At 47.1% G+C, this 24,700-nt stretch overlaps 9 protein-coding genes across 9 annotated transcripts; 6 read left to right on the plus strand and 3 right to left on the minus strand.

Moving 5' to 3' along the window:
• Positions 1-1,183: 1,183 nt before the first annotated feature.
• On the minus strand, positions 1,184-3,652 carry F5147DRAFT_781002 (uncharacterized protein; the record flags this gene model as incomplete). The annotated part of the gene is made up of 10 exons (XM_041442551.1): positions 1,184-1,381; positions 1,433-1,567; positions 1,616-1,778; positions 1,825-1,856; positions 1,902-1,928; positions 2,055-2,282; positions 2,331-2,357; positions 2,417-2,952; positions 3,019-3,342; positions 3,397-3,652. 10 exons carry the CDS (start codon positions 3,650-3,652, stop codon positions 1,184-1,186), a joined length of 1,926 nt encoding a protein of 641 aa, XP_041285501.1.
• Positions 3,653-4,552: 900 nt separating this feature from the next.
• Positions 4,553-7,942, plus strand: F5147DRAFT_748442 (uncharacterized protein; the record flags this gene model as incomplete). Its single annotated transcript, XM_041440065.1, has 12 exons — positions 4,553-4,847; positions 4,908-5,431; positions 5,481-5,682; positions 5,746-5,974; positions 6,038-6,173; positions 6,230-6,405; positions 6,464-6,560; positions 6,626-6,667; positions 6,731-6,800; positions 6,867-7,159; positions 7,257-7,568; positions 7,607-7,942. 12 exons carry the CDS (start codon positions 4,553-4,555, stop codon positions 7,940-7,942), a joined length of 2,712 nt encoding a protein of 903 aa, XP_041285502.1.
• Positions 7,943-8,204: 262 nt separating this feature from the next.
• Positions 8,205-10,117, plus strand: F5147DRAFT_789474 (uncharacterized protein; the record flags this gene model as incomplete). The annotated part of the gene is made up of 7 exons (XM_041443020.1): positions 8,205-8,421; positions 8,471-8,532; positions 8,586-8,659; positions 8,709-9,321; positions 9,369-9,529; positions 9,580-9,799; positions 10,043-10,117. The coding sequence occupies 7 exons, from the start codon at positions 8,205-8,207 to the stop codon at positions 10,115-10,117; spliced, it is 1,422 nt and encodes a 473-aa protein (XP_041285503.1).
• Positions 10,118-13,465: 3,348 nt separating this feature from the next.
• On the plus strand, positions 13,466-13,814 carry F5147DRAFT_587692 (uncharacterized protein; the record flags this gene model as incomplete). Its single annotated transcript, XM_041432023.1, has 2 exons — positions 13,466-13,564; positions 13,614-13,814. 2 exons carry the CDS (start codon positions 13,466-13,468, stop codon positions 13,812-13,814), a joined length of 300 nt encoding a protein of 99 aa, XP_041285504.1.
• A 389-nt stretch (positions 13,815-14,203) lies between these two features.
• F5147DRAFT_658712 (uncharacterized protein) lies at positions 14,204-15,546 on the minus strand (the record flags this gene model as incomplete). The annotated part of the gene is made up of 7 exons (XM_041434483.1): positions 14,204-14,246; positions 14,302-14,334; positions 14,390-14,440; positions 14,487-14,542; positions 14,603-14,662; positions 14,719-15,371; positions 15,408-15,546. 7 exons carry the CDS (start codon positions 15,544-15,546, stop codon positions 14,204-14,206), a joined length of 1,035 nt encoding a protein of 344 aa, XP_041285505.1.
• Positions 15,547-15,828: 282 nt separating this feature from the next.
• F5147DRAFT_789477 (uncharacterized protein) lies at positions 15,829-16,421 on the plus strand (the record flags this gene model as incomplete). Its single annotated transcript, XM_041443021.1, has 3 exons — positions 15,829-15,943; positions 15,988-16,180; positions 16,237-16,421. The coding sequence occupies 3 exons, from the start codon at positions 15,829-15,831 to the stop codon at positions 16,379-16,381; spliced, it is 453 nt and encodes a 150-aa protein (XP_041285506.1). The 3' UTR covers positions 16,382-16,421.
• A 583-nt stretch (positions 16,422-17,004) lies between these two features.
• On the plus strand, positions 17,005-17,950 carry F5147DRAFT_587690 (YEL031Wp-like protein; the record flags this gene model as incomplete). The annotated part of the gene is made up of 5 exons (XM_041432022.1): positions 17,005-17,095; positions 17,146-17,342; positions 17,392-17,528; positions 17,577-17,685; positions 17,741-17,950. The coding sequence occupies 5 exons, from the start codon at positions 17,005-17,007 to the stop codon at positions 17,948-17,950; spliced, it is 744 nt and encodes a 247-aa protein (XP_041285507.1).
• A 3,648-nt stretch (positions 17,951-21,598) lies between these two features.
• F5147DRAFT_781009 (uncharacterized protein) lies at positions 21,599-22,505 on the minus strand (the record flags this gene model as incomplete). Its single annotated transcript, XM_041442552.1, has 3 exons — positions 21,599-21,775; positions 21,827-22,418; positions 22,477-22,505. The coding sequence occupies 3 exons, from the start codon at positions 22,503-22,505 to the stop codon at positions 21,599-21,601; spliced, it is 798 nt and encodes a 265-aa protein (XP_041285508.1).
• A 975-nt stretch (positions 22,506-23,480) lies between these two features.
• On the plus strand, positions 23,481-24,275 carry F5147DRAFT_658714 (uncharacterized protein; the record flags this gene model as incomplete). Its single annotated transcript, XM_041434484.1, has 4 exons — positions 23,481-23,489; positions 23,552-23,643; positions 23,672-23,698; positions 23,984-24,275. The coding sequence occupies 4 exons, from the start codon at positions 23,481-23,483 to the stop codon at positions 24,273-24,275; spliced, it is 420 nt and encodes a 139-aa protein (XP_041285509.1).
• Positions 24,276-24,700: the final 425 nt, after the last annotated feature.

Consider the following 24,700-nt stretch of genomic DNA (forward strand, 5'->3'; position numbering starts at 1 on the left):
CATCTCAAGTATAGCAGACTAGGCAACGCACGACCTTACAACAATTATAGATACAGTCAGGAGCACTGTTCGTGCCTCGCTGTATCGTCGAACCTTCATCGCCTTCAATCATATCACGTTCTCATGCAATGTTTCCAGGATGACGACAACGAGAGGCGCAGGGCAGCCCCCGTAAGCCTCTCCTCGCTTTAGATTGTATCATACTCTCATAACATAATGTCTTCAGGCTGCTAGGACTGCTATAATTGTGAGCCTCACATCACCTTTGATCATATCATGTTCTCATGGAATGTCCCCAGGATGATGATGACGAGAAGCGCAAGTAACCCCCTGTAAGCCTTGCCTCTTAAATTGTATTATATTCTCATGCAATGTCCTCAGGCTGCTCGCGTCACAAACATCAGAAGATGCCAAAAAATCCTGGACCTCACTTATCCACCTGAGGAGCCTGAATTCAGCATATCAGTAACTTCAGACATCCAGATTTCTTCTGGAATCTGTAGCGTCCATTTCTGAATTCAGTCATCCAGTTATTCAGACTGATTAGACTTTCAGTCATTATAATCATCCAGTATATCAGATGTTCCAGTGAGTTCAACCACTCAGGTCATCAGCCATCCAGTTGTTTCGACATTCCAGACTCATCAGTTCTTCAGTATACTAGGATGATCGGCATAGCAGGTATTCAGTTGACCAGGCTATCAGGTATTCCAGCATAACCAGTAGACCATTATTCCAATAGAACAGTAGCCCAGTAGCTGAGTATTTCAAGTCTGCAGTTCTATAGTAGCCTAGTAATCTAGTAGTCTAGTAGCCGAGTATTCCAAGTTCATAGCTTCCATAGTAGCCTAGTAATCAAGTAATCTAGTGGTCTAGTAGCCGAGTATTCCAAGTTCACAGTTCCATAGTAGCCTAGTGTTTCAGTAGACTAGCTTTGCAGGAAATCAAATATCCCAACTGATTTAAGCATTCCACAGTGGCAGTCAATTCTCAAACAACAGTCTATCAGTCTGCCCAAGCACCAGAATACCAAACAAAACAGTCCATTCATAGCTGTAGTAGACCTGACCATACAAATTTCTAACCTACTACTCAGACTTGGACTCGGACCAGACTCGGACTCGGACTTGTAACATAAAGCCCTTCCTGATAATCCTGCTCCACCTGTGTAACATTGTTGAGCTCATATGGACTTGGGCTTATGGGCCCCAATGAAGTGCGCAGCTCCTTCGAGTATTTTTGTCCATGTGCGAGGTTTGAGTTTGTCGATGGATTCAAGGACCTCTTGTGTTGGAAGATTCCACATCGCCGACGAAAATTTATCATCGAATGAGCCCTGGACTAATTCACCTGTAGCCCATTGCTTCCATGCTCTCTCGACCTTGTGAATACACATGAGACAACTGTGGAGGAAGACATAAAACAAACATACCACGACAGTTGCAAGGGCAAGTGCAGCTTTGGGGGACGAGGTCTTCCGGAGGCTGTCAGGTATCGCAGCTATACTTTCGAGATAGAAGGCAAATGTATCGAGGATTGTCTTGTGCTGAAACGGCCCCTTCCCTATCTAAAACACCAGTTAATGAATTTGCTCAGTTGAGAGCTAGCCACTTACTGGATTCTCAGAGTCGCTCTCGTCAACATTGGCCCACATGAATGGGAAGATCGGAGGTGGAGCGTTTCCTCTGCCTTCATCATCATGAAAGGCCTGAGTTTGGGGGACGGCCCATTCAACGTATGCTTCAATTTCAACAGGTGTATCAAAGCCTGTGACCTGCCTGTGAGATGAAGGCCGTCACGGCCTTTTCGCCACGTGTTGCGAACATGCTGCGCCAGTTGTACGTGCATTGCTTGATCTGCAGGAACATGAGTAGTGAGAACATGGAAAACAAGCTGCTTACTAGGAAGAACACCGGATCATTCTTCTTCTGGAGGGTGTGTGAGTGACCTGTAAAACAACGGTCCCAAAGTCATTGCGCATCTGGAACTCGATCTGCTATATCCCAAGGCTCTTCAAATCATGCAATGAGCTCGAACCACATTGGCATAAAAACCGTCCTAAAATGACGAATTGTTCCAGGTGGAAGATCCTCGTTCCGAAATTTTTGGCTCGGTTGGCGTTTACGGTGGTGCATCTTTCCTTGGACATGAGCGGTGCTGCCACTTCCATCAAAGTCTGTGTCATTATCACGGTCTGTGGCATTGTCATCAGCTTCGCAGGTCGCTAGTCCACGTCGCATCAAAGACTTCTGCTTTGACTTGGCGTTAGCCGTGGATGATGTCTGTGAATTTGAACTTAGATGATTAAGCACAAAGGGGACATCACTTACCTTGGCAATGGCGAGGGCCATCATACCCTGTAAGTTTAGTGTAAAAATGTTAGTTTGTATTTGCGCATGTAAATGAATACAATTACCTTCGACTGGGCGCTATTTGCGGAGAGCTTATCTTGTGAAATTTGAATATGTGTCTTGAAGGCATAGCGCTTGAGGGACTGGACACTACGTTGCCTGGAAGAATTGGGTTTAAGTTGTATTTTATGCTCCATAGTTTTGCGGTTGTTCCTGTCCTTGCACCTCAAGTCGCAGTCTTCCCTGTTATCCATACTGACATCCCTATTCTCCTTCACAAGAGTATCACTCCGATCACTAGCATTATCGTCAACGTCGCTGGGGTTGTCATTGTTGGGACCCTCAATGTCGCTGAGGCGATTGTCGATCTCAATGGCATTATTGTCAACGCTGTCAACGGTGTTATTAGTATGATCCATATCGTGATTGGAGCTGGGCTCTGGGTCGACTTTGGATCTCTTGCTAGGCTGGGCAGACATTGGGGCGTCCATGTCAACATCGGACCTGAACTTAGAGTCACTGTTCTTGAGCTGAGTGGACGATGGGGCATCATCGTCAGAAGAATCGAGCGGTACGGCGAAGCGAAAAAGTGACAGTGGCACTGTCCATCATGTGGTTCCTTGTGTCTTGCTCTCCGATAAGCTCTGTGACGATGTCCTATCTGCACCGCTTGGAGACGGATCAGGCCATACTCGATCTCCTTGCTCCTTCGACACACTTGACGAGGTGGCAGGCCATTCTGGTATGTAATCAGTACTCGTTTGCCTCTGTGCCTCCCCTACACTGTCTCGAGGCGAAACACCACATGTTGGAGCTCTTTGAGATGACAATTTCTGCTCCATCTGAGATAAGGCGACAGTTTGAAACAAATTGATGCGACCTACAGAAATAATTGGCTTCTGCACCTTGATGATTTCGACGTCTGGAGGAACATTGGGGAGATCAGGATGATCATCGAGTCCTGAGAAGGGATTTACTGAGGTGTTCCTGCCTGAGTTTGTGAAAATATACTAGATGTGTCAGAAAGACGCCTTAAATCACATACCTGATGTGCATGAATCTGTGGACAAGCTGTTTGGAGCTGGCTGCGAATGCTGAACTAGTGAAGCTATTTTTCCGTAGGGAAAAGCAGGTTTCTTGTTGTGATTTGGCACACTAGCTTCCACAATGGAAGACCAGCCAGGGATGACACCAGATGTAGCTGGTTGAGAGGTAGAGCGAAAGGTTGACACTGCTGAGGCTTTAGTCTTTTTGGAGGGACGACATCTAAAATAGTTGATTGGTGCGCGTATAAGGTCCATGGTGGTAGTGAGGGCAATTCATGTTTAAGCGCTGATTAATTTCAAATAGAGATAGCTTACTCAATGTCATCAAACTCCGAGTCGTTGCCTTTCTCCGAGTCATTGAACAGTGTGCGTTTGGTGAGCCTCACATTCTCCTCGCGACTATCCTTTTGACTTTGCGTTGCACAATTCCCATTTGCAGTGTCCTTGAGGCTTGCATCATCATCTTGATTCATCACGGTTGTGTCTGTGGTGTGTGATTGCAATTAACAGTAAACAAAAGTAAGGTGCGCACTTACCCCTTGTATGATTCTGAGTCATCGGTTTTGTTGTCTTCAACGGTCTGGTTGTTTTCAGCACACTGGGTCCACGCAGTTGACGTGCCTCCGCTCTATCTTGAGTTTCTTTGGCACGTATTGCCTCCTCCATCTCGACGACATTGTTGGATGTCTTACCCTTACTCTTTTTCTTAAGGTCAGCTGCCTTTCTCTTTTCCTTGAGGATCTCGTCTTGCGATCGACGGGGAGGCGGCCGGTCGACTAATCCTGGGTGAGCATGCTTGTTTGCTTTACGAGTGTCCACCATGCTGACGTGTCTATGTGCAGTAATTTAATGGTAAAATAGCAAGTTCGTTTGCTGACCTACTATATACACGTGAGTGTGGAAATTTCCAGTATCAAGTCCTAATTTTCCCCGTCAGTTTTTGGTTTATTTTATTGCAAAGTCGGCTAATTAGTAACCCAGTGCTCCTCAGATCAACGTGAGCCTCAAGTACAACACTTGTGAAGTCACTTCTTGTGACAAGAACACATTGCATACATTTATTTGATATGTAACTAATATTCGTCAAAAACACACATGAAACTAATTGCCCTCGCCGGTGTATAGGGCATAGGTAATCTCCATCTTGCGCGGATAATGCCTCAACGACCTACCTACCGACCACGCAAGTTTTTCTGCGCCAACCCTATCAATGCTCAGTGTCGCAAGGGATTTTTGACTCGTGCAGGCCTCGCCAACCACAGAAACGCTGTGCACACCAATTTAGTACTACCCCCTTCTCGTATCCCTCAACACCAACTGCAGCCCACGGAGCATCATCACTTCGACAACAATGTTGGTCAACAACCCGACACAGATGTTGATAGCAGGAGTGACTCCAACAATGCACCTCCGCTGGGTGCATACTTCGTACGGCACTCTGTGATTGATGGTAAGTAATTGTTAGTGACTATCGTCTGGTCCAGTGGCTGACCATTCATTGTCCATACAGGAACTCCTTGTGATATGGACGGCAATCACCTCGATGGATCACAACCTCTCCCTCACGAGAAGCCAAAATTACCATGGCATCCATTTGCCAATCGAGGTCACTTCTCCCTCGCTGATTTCGTCTTTCGACATAACGAAATGCCGGGGACTCAGTTTGACGAGCTGATGCACATCTGGGCCGAGGTCAATGGGAGTGAGGGCGGAAGTGGGAAGCCCCCTCCATATGCTAACAAAAAAGACCTCTATGATACCATTGACACGATAGATCAGGGCGATGTACCCTGGCAGAGCCTCACCGTCCAGCATGGCGATGCGAACAGTCTCACTGGTGACCCGTCAGCACCTCAATGGAAGCTTGCTGAATATGATGTGTGGTTTCGGGACCCACATATGTTGCTGTGCAACCAGTTGTCAAACCCTGACTTCAAGGATGGTTTTGACCATGCTCCACGCCAAGTGTATGGTAACAACCATGAGAGGGTCTTCGGTGATTTCATGTCTGGAAATTGGGCGTGGAACCAATGTGTATGTTGAATAGCTAGCAATCCTATAATGTATACTAACGACCTCTTAGAATGAACTGTCAGAGGACCCTGAATGTCACAGCGCAATGTTCGTTCCTGTCATCTTGGGTAGCGACAAGACGACCGTGTCAGTTGCAACTGGAAACAATGAATACTATCCGCTGTACATTTCAAACAGAAATGTACATAACAATATTCGACGTGCTCACGTTAATGCTGTTAGCTTGGTAGGGTTTTTGGCTATCCCTAAATGTAACTAGTAGTTCGTGTACTATTGGACAGACAATTTTGATAACCATTGTCCTTCTCATTCAGCTGATCGAGAACATCAAAATGATCAAGAATTTCGCGACTTCCGCCGTCACTTGTTCCACAGGTCACTGGAGGCAATTCTCTCGTCACTTCGACCCACAATGACTACACCAGAGGTGACATTATGTCCTGATGGACATTACCGTCGCGCAATTTATGGGCTCGGACCATATATTGCCGATTACCCCGAGCAATGTTTACTTTCCTGTATTGTTCAAGGCTGGTGCCCGAGGTATGCAACAATGTCTCTATACTGTTTATTTTTTTCAGATGCTGATTTTGCGGTTTTGATTAGGTGTACTGCCTCAAGAAAAGACTTGGACGAGAAGAATGCAGGTCACCTCCGAACACATGAATTCACTGAACTATTGAGGGACACATATGCATGGAAAGTGTTATGGGACAACTGGGGGATCGTCAATGATATTATGGTAAGTACTACTATCTCACCTCCGATGAGACATTGCCAATTCATTAAGTGTTTTAGCCATTTACAGCCTCGTTTCCTCGGGCAAATATTCATGAGTTGTTGTCACCCGATCTGCTCCACCAGGTGATTAAAGGTTCGTTCAAGGACCACCTTGTTACCTGGGTCGAAAAATATTTGGCGAAGACATTCGGAACATCTAAGGCTGCAGCAACGATGGCTGAGATAGATCGAAGGTACGTATCTCAATCAAGCTACTATATGTGATGTACTCATGTGCTTCTATCATATCAGGGTTTCTGCTGCTCCGTCATTCCCTGGTTTAAGATGCTTCCCTGAAGGTCGACACTTCAAACAATGGACAGGTAACGATTCAAAGGCCCTGATGAAGGTAGCGGTGTTGATTCACTATGATAGCTACAATTGAACTAATATACTATTATTTTGTCATACTAGGTATTTCTTCCTGCGATTACCGGCCTTGTTCCAGATCAAATGGTCTGAGCCATTTCCGCTTTTATGGAATTTTGCTATCTCGCACGTCGTTCTACCCTCAGCGAGGCTGACCTAGATGCACTGGACAATGCTTTGGCTCGGTTTCATAAAGAGCGCAACATTTTCATTGACTCGGGTGTCATGCCAGACGGAATATCACTTCCACGCCAACATGCCTTGACGCATTATTGAACACTTATAGAGCTTTATGGTGCCCCAAATGGCTTGTGCTCGTCGATCACAGAGTCGAAGCACATCAAGGCTGTCAAGAAACCCTGGAGGTGCTCGAGTCGTCACCTACCTTTAGGTCAGATGCTCTTGATCAACCAGCGACTCAATAAACTTGCCGCATTCAAGTCTCACCTTGCTGCCCACAGATTCCTAAACCCAGCCTCGTTGGAACCTGCTGACATTGATCAAGGTGACTTTGAGGATCCTGATGACGAGTTTGATCCTGAGGAGGCTCATTTTAGAGATGACTCCAATCTTGAGGATGTTGAGCCAGATACTGAACTCACTAGGATTCAAGCATCTGTAGAACTGGCCCAGACTCGAGGTAAGAGCACCAATGATTTCTCTACTAGCAATATAGTACTTACGAGAGTACTCAGCGATGGAGTACCCTCGTCGGCTTCCCGAAATTGCTGCATTTATCAACTGCCTGAATCTTCCTGAGCTAGTGGGCCGCTTTCTATACGATCAGCGCAATCCAAATGCTTCCATTCAAGCAGCTGATATAGTAGATGTCAGTGTTCTTCCAGTTATCGAGGGGAGAGTAGATGTCTTCAACTCGGCTGTTGCAACATTCCGCGCTCCAAGTGACATCTGTGGAGTTAACGCAATGCTGCGCCAGCGTATTCACAGCTGCAGGTCTTGGTACAATGGTCCTGCTGGACATGACTGCGTATTTGCCAAAAAAGACCCTCTCTCCCCGGATTTCAGGGCCTATATGTCGCTCAAGTCATCCTCTTCTTTTCTATCACTTATCGTGGTCAGCTATATCCATGTGCGTTGGTTCGTTGGTTCGCTCCTATTGGCAATGAGCCATGTAAATCCACTGGCATGTGGATGGTAGAACCTGAATTGGATGATGGCAGCGGTGAGCGGCTTGTGTCCATCATTCACTTGGACAGTATCATGCGTGCAGCACACCTGATAGGTGTTTATGGTTCACAAGACATTCCCCATCATCTCAAACACACTGATTCTTTGGTTGCTTTTTCAGCTTACTATGTTAATAAATTTTCAGATTATCACGCTTATGAAATCGCTTATTAACCACTAGGAGACTGTACACTATATGTTGGTCTTCCTTACTATACTACTATTATGTACAGACTGTACTATGCTCCACAATAGTCTCCTCACAAGTGCTGGCATGCTGGACACGGCAAACTCCGCAACTCCTTTGACAGCACGGCTCGGAGCTTCTGAAGCCGCATTTGTATATATATAAGCAAGCTAACACATAGTAAGGTGTCAATCAGGCTTATCATGCCAACCTCCCTTACTCTACCACTCAGAGCACAGAGTGTTTACTATGATTGCAGTCAAGCATGGAAATATCAACCCTCCACACCACAGCAAAAATGATACTCCCCAACAAGCGGCCCTCCGCTGGTCAAACGTCATTCAACACCCTCGGCAAACCGCTTGGCCATTCAATCTAGTACAGACACCTGCGCACAATTTGAAACTAGTCTTCAAATTTCGACACTCAGAGAGCCATCAGTTCATGAAATCAATAAAGGTGGTAGGTTTTTTACTGTGTGTAGTGTTGTATCCTTTGTTAACCTTCTTAAACAGTTTGGCACAAGAAAATTGTTGCTGAAATCAGAGGGCGAAGACATGGAGTCCACGATTCCCAGGTATGAGAATATTCACACGATAATTTCGCACAGGCCCGGGCTGACTCGTGCAGAGCTTCTCCCATGTGTCAATCGATGACTATGAATATATTGCGGAAGCCATCGCCGGTGATGATGATCGGTACAAGTAAGTACTAGTATTATCCGATAATCGCCATCTAACGCCTTGCTTTCAGTCTATCATACACCCCCTCGTCCTCACAACTCGTTGTAATCCTGCCTAGCCCAATTCACAAGAATTTTCTGATGCCGTTGCGCAAATCCATGGATGCTGTATTTGCGTCCATGGGTATCGCCCCAGAATACGGTGAATTCATGATCCAAATGAACTCCACCCTTAACGAGCGTGGGACGTCAGGGTCCCAAGCGAAACCACTCGGCCAGCCTGACATACTTGTTGAGTTCCACGATAAAGAAAGCGGACGGCTACAACTGTGGGGAACTGAGGTGTCCTACTCTGAGACACGAGAAGATGTCTTATTCAAACTCCAAGATTACGTCGACGGTGCCCCGAATATTGTCGCCCTCACGTTGTTCAATATCAAGGAAAATATACGACACTTACCGCCAAAGGAGTCATCAAAGACGTTTGATACGTTGAATGAGGTGGAGTTAGTAGTGCCATTCCACAAGTGGATTCGCAAGTACAACAAACCATTTCCCGGACCGGTCACCGTGTTTCGCCACAACTGGGTGTCCGCAGTTACAGTCACTGTCACTATGTGGCTCCGTCGCCCTGCCGGACAACTTGATCTGAATGACCACAATAATGAGTTTTACCAATGTGCGGTGAGTGGTCTCCCTCATCAAGTAGTATCGTCTGACATCAATAATAGGAGCTGACTCCAAACGCTGACACCACCGGCCTTGCAAATGTTCAATGTTTGTTTCAACACACCCTGTTGAGAATTTGGGATACGACCCTCGATCACATTGATCAGCTGGCAGCCGAGGATGCTGCAGAGGAGTCTAGCAGTGACGAGTCCAACAGTGACGAGTGCGTTTTTTCAAAAATCATGCTGCTGATTGCTTACCTCATCTTAATAGACCCTCCACAGCCGTCATGGACCCTTCACTACTGGCTTGTCGCACATGGGTTCCTCCGGCGTTGCTCTTCGATTGGGAGACGGTGATGCCTTACTTGCAGAGGGGGTTGAAGCAGACCAGATACGATCGATATTCCTCTTGGCATGAGAATCTACTCAAACACAAGGCACTGGAGATGGAAAATTTATCGGGTGGTGGATCAACCAAGAGGAGCAGGAAGGTTTGACAACCACGGCATACTGCAGCCCATCACGAAAGAATGCCAAATTGTAGTTCCAGCCACGTCTCTGTTTCATCATTTTTTCATCGCTTTTTTCTTCATTGTTGTGTCGCGCATTGTTCTACTACTAGTACTATAACTGTTGTAGTACTACTGTAGTAGTAGACTCGGACACTGTCCGAGCCCATGTACTATTCTTGTCACTGTTACTACTAGAATCATGATGACGATCTTCTTGCATAGTATCGGCTGTTGGAGTCCGAGCGATCCACTGAGTCGTTGGCCGACAGATCCGAGATAGGAACGATGAGGGAATAGCATGTTACGAGCGCATCCCGAAAGAGCGACGAAAGAGCGACGTTTGACGTCAGCTCGTGCTCTCCAATATACGACTACAATTTTCATTCCTATTCTATCCGCACTTATAAGAGTTTGCATTTTCGTAGGAACATCTCAGTCCGTTTCCAGAGACTGAGATGTGAGTACATACATCTACCTACCATTGACAAAAGCTAATGAGCCGTAGATACTTTGTCCGTTTAGGTACATAGTTTCTGGCCAATGTTAGAGTCCGTTTCCAGAGACTGAGATATACTTTGTCCGTTTAGCTCTCTCCACGTCGTCTACGCGCCTCGAATCACTATATTGGCAGCTGAGTGTAACATGGTCAGACTGCCGCCGCGCATAACCATTACACCAAAAGGTGAAATACTGAAAGCTTATGTTTCAGTATCAGCGACGGTATATGTACTGATTATGAGAACTCAGGTAAGCCAGTGTGCTCACACTGAGGTGTCAATATCTGCTTTAAGACTAGTACTAAAATCTGGGAGCTCTGCAAAACTAAATGTCTGAACTACTGGGTGTGCTGGGCGACTGAAACGCTCCTGTATTGTTGAACTACTGAATGACTGAATGTATCTGAACAATCTGGGACATCTGGACAGGATAATGTCTGAACTACTGATCAACTGATCAACTGAATCAATCTGAACTACCTGAACCACTAAATGTCTGAACTACTTAGTGACTGAGTGAGACTGGGACAACTGAGGGAACTGAATGTCTGGACCACTGTGTATCTTATTGATCTGATTCACCGGGGGGACTGGATGTCTGGACTACTGTGTATCTTATTGATCTAATTTACTGGAAAGAGTCTGATTTCAGATGTTCATAGTGCTGCCGCGGTCCGGTCCAGAACCATGGTTCGAACCGGACTTTTGGTCCGGTTCTCTGTGGTTCAGTCCATGGTTCCCTCACCAGCCAGAACCGGACCGGAAAGCGGTTCTGGGTTCTGGACCTTCACTAGTGGTCCGGTTCTGGTTCGACTTTCCCGAACCTTCCCGAACCGTTCCTTGACCTTCGAATTCCCTCGACTTCGACACCAACCACGATGACGTCGGTGTCCATGTCGACATCAAAACACCGTCTTCGAGATTTGCATTATTTGTTAATCAGGCTACTGTTAGCCTTTTTGAAGTTAAGTACTAATCAATTTATTCTCAAGACTCTGACATATGTTTACCTATATCACAGATATCTACTTGTTCTAGTCTATATGCTTCCTGGATAGTCATGATCCTCCACCGGTTCTCAACTCTAACAGATCTCCTTGGATATTGTCGCTCTGTGGTGTTAGGCTATGTGCCATGCATAAAACAGGGTGCCGACCAAAAAACTGTGAGTTATTTGCCTGACAATGTCTGAAGACTGCTGTGCTCTGAACGCTGACGGCACCCTCAAGGATGCTTCTGAAATTACCTTTTTTAATGATCCTGACGATAAAGTACCATTGCCCCAGGTCGCATCTTCTGCCCAGCCATCCTCTTCCACTACATCCGCAAAGGACGCCTTCTCCGTTCTGCTCAAGGCTGGATGCACCCCAGCAACAGTTGCAGCTGGATCTAGGCGCTCTGGCCGGCCCTCAAAACCATCGGCTCGTATTCGCGATGCTGACAATGCCTGCGGTCTGTCTTCGTCAACTAACTGAAGGGGCAGTTCCATTCCCTCTGAACGCGCTTTCTCCAGTGCGGGCATCACATCAACTCTGCGCTGCAACGCACTCGCATCATCCACTTTCTCCGCGCTACAATTGATGAAGGCAGCCTATAAGAATGGACATGTGTCAGCAGCCAGTAGAGGCAGAAGGGTATGCAGTTGGTATGCAGTTAGACTAGCTACCCAATGTCATGTAGATGTCTTGTGAATGTTTTTTCCGTTGCTTGAAAAATTTTCGGTTCGGTTCGCGTTCGGACCAGACAAGAACCGGACCGGACCATTGAGAACCGTTCTCAATGGTCTGGTTCTGGGTTCGACAATTTTAAAGAACCGAACCATGGTTCGGTTCTTGGTTCTCGTCAAGGACCCTCTGAACCGGACCGAACCGGACCACGGCAGCACTAGATGTTCAGGTACATAAGTTGTATAAGTTGATCCAGGTTTTTTTGACATTTACTGATGCATATTTGCGCAAATTAATTTCATGTGTACTTAGGTATGGGATGAGGTTGAACGGTGTCATGCTCGAAGGGACCGAGATGATATGTTTCTGCAAAATGCGGAGAAAATCATACTTGGGCCCACAACCTCGAAGTGTCACCCCTCCCCCTGAAAAGGTCCCCTTGTCAGCTTCCACCGTAGATATGTCATCATCATCCGCGTGGACCACCTGGACCGACAGCTCCAAGGATGTTGTCATGGCCGGCAACCCTTCATCTAGCCTCCCCTCACAGGCTGCTGCACCCCACCCCTGGAGTGTCAATATCAATGACGTGCTGGATAGCATCAATGTTAGAAGAGAGGAACCGAAAGAGAGTAATATTTTGCGCAACATTTTTTTGCGCTCAAAAGTTTGGATTTACCTATTATTACCAAAATTTCATATATGTATTGTCAAATTTCCTCACTGAAAACCTCAAATATTCACAGGACTCGAAATTTTTGTCAAAATGTGCCATTTTGCATTGTCATATCACCGTTCATACAAATTTCTTGATTTTCTCAAGTCAAAATTTCAAGTCAAAATTCTTTATTTACCAATCTCAAATCTTGCTTGTATCAAAACTCCGAAACCGCCGATGTGTGATAGGATAGGCGACTGTGTGACCTGGCAGGGCCAATTTTTTCGCTGTGGTTGCACCGTGACAGTCACGATGCCAGTGCGAGCGCCATCCGACAAGAACGACACTGAGTGAATCCGACTTGTGTCCCCACAAAGGCTCACCAACTGAAAGTCTCGTCGCTGCATACCACAGCTTGATGGTGGTGAGCCAGTGACGATGTGAGTGACATCTGGCGAGAACAAATTCGAGTTGACTAAACCAGTTTACTCCCTTGAGCACGGGCCATCTGAGCAGCCCACCCTTGCAGGTGCACTTGGTCGCAAAGCTTCCTCCCTCCCATTTCTTCTATCTGACCCGGACACCACATCTCATCTTGTACGCTTCGTCAATGCCACTGGTCGCTTACGCTCGACATTCGGTGAGGTACCTCTGCCTCGCAAACCTCCAGACTGAATCAGTGCTCAATTTACAGATTTGTGATCCTTGTGATAATACGTTCAACGCCGACACACTCCTCATTCAACCTCTCTTCTCTCGTGCTTTGATTCATGTAAGCGGGTTCTGATGAGCACATATAGTCATGCTCAACAAATACCATTGGATGCTGTACTTCCTTGTAACTGCAATGTACCCTCGCTTCCTCATCATGCTCGATGAGAACCTCGAGAGCAAGCCCATCACTGTTCGCATGCCAGGTCAGGTAAGTTCACATTTTTTCCTCTTTCATGTCCCCTGCAGTTTATCTACAGGCTGTGGACGTCATCGGCCAAGCGGGCAAACTACGAACGATATCAGGCTTCCAAACGCACCAGACGCCTGTACAACTGGGGACGACAGAGCGCGCGGAGTTAACGACGGAGGAATTCATCCCGTATGCGCATGTTCTAGAGGGCTTCGTTGTATTACAGAAGAACCCTGGATGGGGGAGGGAGGATACGATGCAGATGTAGGTATATTACATGCCGTTGTACGTAAAATTTTGGAAAATGGGATAAGGTATCACTTGTTTTACAATCAAAGGCGATGCAAAACATGAGGTGTATTAAATGGAAAATTTCTCTCAGTCTTGGTTAGGTCCTGGAACGCGATCATACATAATTAAAGCTTACCCCCTAAATGTATGTCTTGTCACCGGTAGGGGTACCAGTGATGCGCAACCCTACTATGATGCTCAGTTTCAAACCACATGAGTTGTGCAAATCTTCGAGCCAAAGGTGGGAGGTGCTGATGATCAGCGCGGAAAGCTCATAGTATTGCCTCTTTATTATACTACGGAATATGGAGGAGAGATGGAACATGAACAGGGCAAATTTGTATGATGTTTTGAAATATCAGCCCTCTAAGGCTGCAAGCCTCGCACGAAGTTGCCCGATTTCGGCGTCCTAGTGGAATAGTACCATCAACAAACGAAGACTATATTTGCTGAGAATAACCCACTTTTGCTCAGCGAACTTGCTCGATTTCGGCGTCCTAGTGAAAGAGTACCATTAACAAATGAAGATCATTTTTGCTGAGAATAACCCACTTTTGCTCGGCGAACTCGCTCGATTTCGGCTTTCTGTTGCGCATTTTCAGCCTGCATGCAAATCTACAAAGGCAAGGACAGATCAACAAACAAAGACCATGTTTTTTGCTGAGAATAGTGCACCTCTGTTTGGCGAAGTCGTTCTATTTCGGCCTGCTGGTAGACATGTACCATCAACAAACACAGACTAAATTTGCTGAGAAAACAACTCACCTGTGCTTGGCGAAACGGCTCATTTTCAACCTCAAACTCCATGTGCAATTTCTGTCGATTCTGCAACGACAAGTACCATCAAGAAATGGAGACTATATTAGCTGAGAATAACCCACCTTTGCCTCTTCAGCTTCGTGATAGCACTTTACCTGCTCAAGCGTCTCCAACATCTTTTGCCACTCGAGCTCATAAGCGGCACATACAGCCTTGATATCCTTAGTTGGCGATCCTAATGCGAACCCGCGATAACGCGCGCGTGCATGATGGTTTTCGCACTCTAAGTCTTGATCACTAGGGAACAGCACTTTCAAACTGCCCCACACTGCGCTCGAAAACCAATAGCATTGATTTTCGTACAAATGATATGCCGGGGCCTGGAGGTGTACCAGAGACAGGACGGTGGACACTTGAAGTGCTGAGGGCGCAGAAGATAAAGGAAAGTCAAAGGTACAGAGCCTGCTGTATTGTGTATATCTGACTTGAAGTTCTGGCGCTGCATCGTGGGGGGAACCATAAATAGATACGGAGTCGTACGCGTTGGTGTCGGATGATGAGGGAGAGACTAATTCAGATGATTGTCTGAGGGAACGGTTTTGTCCTTGCATGGCACGGTCTGCAGACACTACAGCCTGAGCGGAGCAGCTATCGATCCAGTGTCTGAAATAAAACAAGAGGAACTCGTGTTCGGGATGACCAGCACACTTGTAGTACTCCATGCGTGCCAGTACACACTTTGCATACAGATTACCCTGGGTTTTGTCCCAAGAATCTGCCATCGAGGAACGCCAACTCAAAATGGACGCACTATTGATATCAGGCCCATCTGGACAGTGAAACTTTAAAACTGGGAGTCCAGGAGGAGGCTCTGACATGAATGCACTACGGAGGGAGGCTAGAAAACGGCTAATCCAGGACCGATTTCTTCGGTCTTGCTTTGAAGACATTGTAGATTGTCAAGGGTTTGAACGAAGGAGGCCGGCGTCAAGAAGATGTAAACAGCTGCAAGCAGGGCTTGTCGCTGACTGGGTCCATGTATGTCATATATACATACTTGTGAAGCCGTCCGCCTCGAGGTTATATGATGCCAGCAGCCATAATAAGTTTCAGGCCTTCCATAGGTCAATCTGCCGTGCCCGCACGTGTCATCATTCTAAAACCCACATCTTGCTCGGCACAGTACACGCAAACAGATTTTCCGTAATCCACAAAGTTCTCAGCTTGACGAAATGGACGACGACGACGAGCACTCGGCTTCACAAGCGCACTCATCAAAAGGTGATCAAACAGATTGGACAGAGGACTCGGACGACGACTTGTATCGATCAATAATATCCGACAATGGTGAAGACTATGTAAGTTCAGTTTCCTTCGCTGATTGCTCCTAGTGGACAAAATCATCATTGCGCAAGATTCACTCCGAGCATTTACCAATACCATTTGTCCCAGTTCATATGGGTCCATGACGGAAGTCAAGTTCAGCGCGCTGGATGGCTTGATCGTGAAGCCTATTGGCATTTATGGGAGCAAAGAAGAAATAGTGCAGCTCTTATTGTCTCTCGGCGTTGTCGACGACTACATGTGAGATACCAAGTTTGAGCTGCAGATTGATATCTTAAATAACTTTTCCCTTGTAGAGCAGCGCAGCTTGTTGTAAACCACAGCGAGACCAGTGTTTCGAAACCAAGCCTTCGTTCTGGACTGTACATCGTCCGATCAGATCGTGAAACTATCTCCAGTGAACAATTGTTCGTCATCTACTGGCTCGAGGATGCCACTTGAAGCGACTCAGCTCCTTCATCCGTGAAACGCAACCGTGTTATGCACTCATGAATCCTATTCACCAGGTGTAGGTGCCGTCTCTGGAGTTTGTAGGGTGACATCCACTCGATTGTTTCAAATTAGGTGTGGGGTGGCATTTCCGGTACTCGCATCACCTTTGACACGTCTGAAATGCCAGAGTCGAGCGAAATGGTTCGAATGATAGAAAACCTGAACCTCCGACGTGCACTGCTAATAAAGCTTTTGGATACACCGAGAGTCCAGGTAATTCAAAGTGTCAAAGTTGAATTGATACAACGCGAAGCAGTTGACCACAATGACTGGCCCCTGTTGCATCTTTCCAATGGTGCCACCCTACACGCAAGGCTGCTAGCCGGCGCTGATACCTTTTAGTGACTGTGTTATAAGCCCAGTGAACACCTGCATTGGTGTCGAGCTCTTTACGCCAGCAAGGTATTTGTCTTCATCTTCCTCGAGCACGTCCATTCATGCTTTCAGCGAATTTACAAGTCGCACGTAAGAAGAATCCGATGGAGAAGGTGGCGTTATCATCCCTGTGAGGGTTCGCTTGGCTCACCATATTCTAGTTTGACCTTGCCTCAATTACTGATGCTATGGCCAACATGGAAGGCGATGAGGATGTTCCTCAGATCAAACTTGGAGACGCTTCATGTGCCGCCCCATTCACATCCAAGCTGTCCCATGTCGCTGCCAGTGAGTTTTTGTACATCTATTGTGCAAGGTTCCTGCTGAACTTTGAACAGTTACCCACATTATCAGGCAAGGTCGCTGTACTTTAGTCGCTACCATTCAGATGTACAGGATTTTGGCGCTGAACTGCCTGATCACTGTGTACAGCTTGTCGGTTCAGTATCTTGGCGGGTTCAAATTTGGTGAATATCAGGTAACCGTTAGCGGAATGTTGATGTCCGTCTGTTTTCTCTGCATCTCTCGGGCCAAGGTGGGTTCTTGTTTGAATTTTTGTAGTCATACTGAGTGTTCGACAACAGCCAGTTGAAAAACTTTCCCAAGAGAGGCCGCTGGGCAACATCTTCAACCTCTATGTGCTATTATCCGTGCTGCTCCAGTTTGCCCTACACATTATCTCGCTCATTTACATTACGAACTTGTCGCATTTCCATGAGCCGTAAGTCTCGATCCCATTCATCCTCACAATATGCTGAGTCCTGTACAGAACTGGTGTTATTGACCTCGAGGCGCAGTTCGAGCCCAGTCTCTTAAACATCGCCATCTACCTTCTGGGTCTCTCTCAACAGGTCTCCACATTTACTATCAACTTCCAGGTAATTTATTTTGCAGAGGACGCTGAAGTTGATCCATTGACGACATCTCTTATAGGGTTGCCCTTTCCGCGAGGGAATCCGCGAGAACTCGAGCTTGTACTGGGGGCTTGTCGGTGCTAGTGCTGTGGCATTCTCTGGAGCTACGGACTTCATGCCTGAGTTGAACCGATGGTACAGAACGTCGAGATGGAGGGATCGGTACGTCATTTTCCCAATTTTTAGCATGACAATCTTATCGTTGATCCTTCATCCGTTTAGTGAGTGACGTTGCAAGTACTCGTGTTCAGGTCAACTCATTTGCAAAACAGTCGCGCCCTTGTAACTTTTATTCGAACACGTGCGGAGGCGCTGAGATGCTCAATTTTGAAGATGTCGAAGAGCGAGATGGTTGGTTTCATTGATATCTTGGTTAAATCGATCGATTAGCTTATGTTTGATTTCAGGTGTTCGTCTCTCGTGGAATGTATGGCCCTCTTCTCGGATAGAGGCGACGCGGACTGTGGTTCCGATATCAGCGCTCTATACTCCATTGAAGCAGCGAGAGGATCTTTCCCTAGTATTATACGAACCCGTGACGTGTAAACCGCCTTGTCGTGCTATTCTCAATCCATATTGGTATGTCTCTTCTCTTCCTTCCTGAAATTCTACTAATGATGCGCCATACAGTCAAATCGTTATTGGCAGAGGCAAACTGTAGATTTGTCTGTTTTTCTTGACCCGCAATCCTTTCCCGCCACATTATAAAGATATCTCTAACACCAATCTACCCGCTGAACTACTTCCCAAGTACACGACGATTGAGTACACGCTATCTCGTCCCGCTCAGGCCCCACCTGTCTTCCTGTTTGTCGTCAATACCTGTCTAGATGCCGATGACCTCAAAGCACTTCGTGACGCTCTTGTCGTCAGTCTCAGCTTGATCCCACCATATGCATTAGTTGGTCTCATTACGTTCGGCACAATGGTATGTATATACACTTGTTCTTTCATCATTCAAGCTCATTGCTTCAACCACTAGACACAAGTTCACGAGTTGGGCTATGCAGAGTGCAGCAAGTCATATGTCTTCCGTGGCGGCAAGGAGTACACACAGAAACAGATTCAGGACATGCTCGGACTCAGTACGACAACTCGCGCCGCACCCCGCGCCGGCCAACCCATGCCCCAACAAGCTTTTGGCGCTGCGCGTTTCTTGCTTCCTGTCCAGTAATGCGAATTTCAACTCACTGGCATTCTGGAGGCACTCGCTCGTGACCCTTGGCCAGTTGCCAATGACAAGCGCGCTTTACGTTGCACTGGTGTGGCCGTCAGTGTAGCCGTTGGACTCCTGGAGGTGAGTTTATCAATTGTGGTGAGGAGAGCGTACGGGTGACAACATAACTCAGACGACTTTCCCTAACACGGGCGCGCGTATAATGGTTTTCGCGGGTGGACCGGCAACGGAGGGTCCAGGCATGGTTGTCAACAACGAACTCAAGGAGCCTATTCGCTCTCATCACAACATCAAACGGGACAGCGTCAAGCACTACAAACGTGCGGTAAAGGTTTGTCCTGAATCAGTGACACAATGTACCATGGCATCATAGTTTGCTTTATTTTAGTTCTATGAAGGTCTGGCGAAGAGGGTATCCAACAATGGCCACGCTGTCGATTTGTTTGCTGGTTGCTTGGATCAAGTGGGCTTACTAGAGATGAAATCATTGCCCAACTCGACAAACGGTGTCATTGTCCTATCTGATTCGTTTGCTACATCGATCTTCAAGCAAAGCTTCCTGCGTATGTTCAATAAGGACGATCAGGACTTCTTGCAGATGGGTTTTAACGAGATGTTCGACGTACAGGCAAGTCATCTCGCATACTCTTCTACATGACCTTTTGATTTCAATATATTTAGACAACCAAAGAACTGAAAGTTTCTGGCCTCATCGGACATGCAATCTCCGCGGGAAAGAAATCTGCGTGCGTTGGCGAGACAGAAATTGGTATTGGTCAGACGTCAGCCTGGCGAATCAACTCCATTACGCCTAGGACATCTGCTGCTATTTACTTCGAGGTCGTTACTCCTATTTATTTGGTGGGGCGGGTGCACCCCTGCAAGCGTCACCCCATCTAACTAGGATGCAATCAAGGTGAGTTATATTGACGCATCGTAGCTCCCTTACAAAAAGGCTATCTTTCATTCGCGACATAGTCCATCAGCATTCAGCGCTGCTGGCTTCATTGACAGGCTACATTCCAAAGGCATCGCCCTCTACAGAAATGGCCTTGTCCAGGAGGCAAGGATAGCATTCGACATCGCATCCATGTTCATGAATCAAGATTCGAGCGCCAACCATTTTCTTCTCTTGATCAAGGCACGTCAAATTCCATTCGCATACTCTCCACTTCATTCTGTATTTCAGGCCATTGCACTCTTCAATGCAGATCAATGCGAGGAAGCAATGTTGCCCATCAAAGAGCTGGCTGCCATTTGTCTGAATACCGATACACTCGCGCGTCGTGTCGTAGAAGTATGTACCATGCGGTTATGCTCCGTCCTCAAACCTGATCTTTGTCACTCCAACATTAGATATATCTACTTGTTGAGCTCGGAACCAAAGCCTTGGCTGACGCGCGTCACGATGAAGCCGCTGATCACTTCACTGCCGCCGTCAACTCCGATGCTTTTTCATCGAAAATCATTCATCAAACATACGACGACTTCGTCATGGTGCGTCAAGATGGTGCGTATCTAACGCTTTTCATAACTAAATGTTTTGTCCAGCTCTTCGGTTGGGATCTCCCATCCTCGTTGGTTACTACACACCAGAAGCGGTGCCAGGCATTCCTTTCAGCAGGTAAATCTGATCAGGCCCTCGAAGCACACAAATACATGATCGACAAATTTGCGAGGGCTAGCTGCCTTGAATGGTCCAACGGTAAGTCTTCATTGATGTCACTTGCAGCTATCACGCTCACCTGCATTTCGCTCAGAATTCAAGGAACGATGTAGCGCGCTCACTCAACAGGATGACCGCATTCTCAGTGTATATACCTCCCTTTCTCCACTCCTTCGATACTGACCGTTATGCAGAAAGAGATTGCTGGGCAAGATCAAGGTGGCTGCGATGCAGAACCCAATTTCTTCCACGGAATGCATCAAGTGCGTGCAACAGCGGATCATTCTTCTTTTCTCTCTCACATCATTCATTACAGCATTCTGAAAATTTCCAGCCACAACCCCAACAGTGCCATAGGCGCCTTAAAAGACTCAGGCTCACAATGACGAGAACCCCTCGTTCAGCTCCTCCACCTGCACCACTCACCATCCCACCGCCGGTCACTGTCGCTACCTCCTTCAAAACTCACTTACAACACATATTCACCTGGCCGCCTCATAATGCAACACCCCCCGTCGTCGATGTTCCTTTTGCAAAGGGTAAAGAGGTACGTCCAGTCAATTTTACTGTCACTGTGTCTTGGATGTCTCATGATGATCCACAGCGTAATGCTGCTGCGGGTGCTCCTGGCAAAGACCCGGACATCATCGCTGATGAAGATTATGAACATCCCAACACTACTCAACAAGACCCTAACACACAACCGCAACAGCAAGCAGTAGCAGTGCACGTAGATCCTGCTGCTAGTATGTCTTATCGGTGTCTTTCAGATATTTCAGTTCTATCGTCGATCTTGTTATGATATTGACGTTGACTTCTCTGTAAAGCTTGACTTGCACCCGGGCCTAGGTTACTGAGTACCTTCTGGTTCTATCAATTTGACCTTCGTGCGGAAGCAACTTCCGCACACCTAACCTGCTGATAGGATGAGGGGGTGACGCTTGCAGGGGCACGCCCGACGCACCAAATATGTAGCCACATCGCAAGCTGCGTTGCTGCATACATGAGCAATGCCTCTACTGTCTTCCGGGTTGTCAGCATGCCTTCCTGCACATCAAGCGGCATATCTTTGAGGGACGCAGTGGGCGGGGGGTGGCGATGGCCTGACCTGCTGGGCGATCGACGAGGTGTCGTAGGACATTAAGGGTGCAGTTCACGAGTTCAAGCAAGGTCCCCAAAGATGCTGGTTTCCCTGGCACCACCTTGGAATGCTGCAGGAAAACGGTAAATAAAGTTCTGCTTCAGAACGCGAAGCTACGTACAAGAACAATTACTGCTTCTTGAACAGGCCATTCTTCCTGTTCACCAAGAAGAACATCATACGCTCGACTGATGCTAATCAGCGTAGACACCACGGAGCTTGACAGCCTAAATAACCCATGAACGAGACGCGCAGTCAACGGATGTTTCTGCAGGTCGGCCATGTCCACTGATAACAGGGAAGATGCGGCGATAGGCTCCAGCAATGCACGCTCTTCCGCAGTCACCGGTTCCAAGAGACTAGCAATGTGATTAGGGTGCGTCAATGCGTAGTTGAATCGCTGAAGGAGCATGAGCATGTGGGTTGTAAACACACTTAGGACCTTGATGACTGCTGGGTTTGGGGAGGTAGTAGGAGGAGCACTCTCCGCAAGTGCATAAAAGAGGCCAGCAACCTGTTCCATCTCCTGCAATAATGGTAGCGTAATCGGATCACCGATACTCCAGCTCAGCACCCGGATGATCTGCTTGCCATACAGCTGTACGAATCCGCAGGCCTCTGCGTCGAAGAAGTGGTGTTGCCGCTTGAGAGCAGAGACGATGGCGGAAACTATGGCAGTATGTCTTGTGTGCTGGGCTCCTCTCTCCAGGAAGCTCAGGCAACAATCTGCCCTGAGCTTGCCGAAAGGCTAATCCCGTTATTACTATATACTGCTTCGTGGAGACTTGATCGGCGCTCATCGTCCAATATTCTGTCTCGTAGTCAGGATCGGGACCGAGCTCCTTTTTAACAACAGCAACCACATTAGTCCAAAACTCGTCATTACCACGAGTAGTATCAATGAGATTTTTGTGCCCATGTTGCCACACGACCTAAATGAAGCGAAACACCGATGCTACGAGTTGGGGATCGGCCTCCCACAACTTGTCCATATGATTGCACGGTCTCTGCAAGAATGCATACTTCGTTGGCTTCCGTGTAAAATGCACAACTTGGGCATACTCACTAGTACGTTATACTACACCTTTCCCTCACATTCACTCGTACTCACATTCATACAAGGATGTCTCAACAAGCCTCCTCATTACGTCATTGTACTGTCTAGCATTAGCTAGTAGCAATATGAAAAAATGCACTTGCCTGCACGGACTATCAATTGCGCGTTCGATCTCACCGCTGAAATTGACCAGTCTCGCCCGGTCATGCCTACAAGGACCGAACTCCCGAAATGGCACCACTTGGACATGTAAAATATTAGGGATTAGTCAAGTGACTGCCTGTTGTATGGTCCAGGCCAGTCACGACGACAAAGATATTTGAGTCCCGAATCCTGTCGGACCTCGGTATCATGCAATTCAACATCCATGTCAATCTTTACCCAACTCTCCACGTCGAGTTTCCATCAACGTACACATCTCCATAGAATAACTCTATCCTGGTGTCCAATCGATGCTGTAACAGCTAATGAAGCCTTCAAACGGATGTGGATGCTTCGATCACGCGTTACATGGTCCACATCCACTAGTAACCTCCACAAAGAATCTCTGTATGAATTCCATAACCGTTTGTCCACCTAAAAGCACAATGCCACGACCACAGCAGGGAATCATTTATATGCCTACCATAATACTTACCCAGCACCATCATCTGCTCAAGTTGAATCGTACATTCACCTCACAAGTCATATCCTCACTGATATTCTTATATAACCAATCATGCCAAAGGTAAGCCTATTCACGCGCATACTTTATGCATTAACTTGAAGACTGACTCTTGTTATATTTAGATCTATGTTTGCTCTACTGGGGGGCCTGGCTGCAACCAAACTTTTGACAGGCGCGTCGACCTCAAGAGACACGAAGCCATGCATCCAAAAAAGTACGTGTTTCTCCTGTATGGTATACAGTTCACCTTACTTATATTCGCTCGCGCAGTAAGTACATCTGCACCTGGCCTGGGTGTAACTTTGCGACACTGATTAAAAAAAGTTATGGCATCCATTCCGATAAACAGTATGCACTCATTTATCACCATCATCAATTCCACCTGATTGAGTATTTCATTTCATTTCATTTTAGTGCGGGCGAGCAACGCCACAACTGCCCTCACGATGATTGTGACTTTAAAACCCACAATCCTTCCCTGCTCACGGCCCACCGCAAAAACATACATAAACATGTTCCTTTGCCGCGCAGTCAAGTTGTATGCCCTGTAATAGGATCATACAAGGCCCACTCGTTGTCCCAGCCTACGGTACAGTCGCTCCCCCTGCACAGCTCCTGCCCTTTGGCTGCCCATACGAACCCCAAGTCATGCAACCGGAGCCTATGCCACCCCGACCCCTGCAATTCCACCCCGCACAATACCAACACCAGCCCGAACCCACTCAATACGAAGCCCAACCCATGCAACCCATGCCCATGCAATTTAACCCCGCCCAATACCAATACCAACCCGAACTTGCTCGTTACGAACCTCAAGTCATGGAACCGGAACCCATACCAACCTGAACTTGCTCAATATGAACCCCAAGTCATGGAACCGGAACCCATTCCACCCCGACCCTTGGAATTTCACTCCACCCAATACCAACCTGAACTCACTCAATACGAACCCCGATCTACTCAATATGAACCTCCCACACCTGACCCCAACCAGTTGTTGGGAGTCATATATGGCTCAATAGATACCGCGGACGATTACCATGTACACCGGATCCGTGATGGACCCCGATGGGTGGACTGAGGGATGCATCATGCGTGTGTCCTGAATTGATGTAGAGATACCCTTCGGAGATGCCGGAGGATGAGTATAGGTGTGATTAGTCTCAAGAATCGAGAATCATGATTTTGTGTTGCTATTTCTTTCTTTCTTGATGATGGTTTCTCTTTGATTGTTCGTTCGCTTATGTATCATGATGGACTCTGGGCACCCT

The sequence above is a fragment of the Suillus discolor genome (assembly GCF_016758755.1).
Source record: "Suillus discolor strain FC423 chromosome Unknown F5147scaffold_122, whole genome shotgun sequence".
Classification (NCBI taxonomy): Eukaryota; Fungi; Basidiomycota; class Agaricomycetes; order Boletales; family Suillaceae; genus Suillus; species Suillus discolor.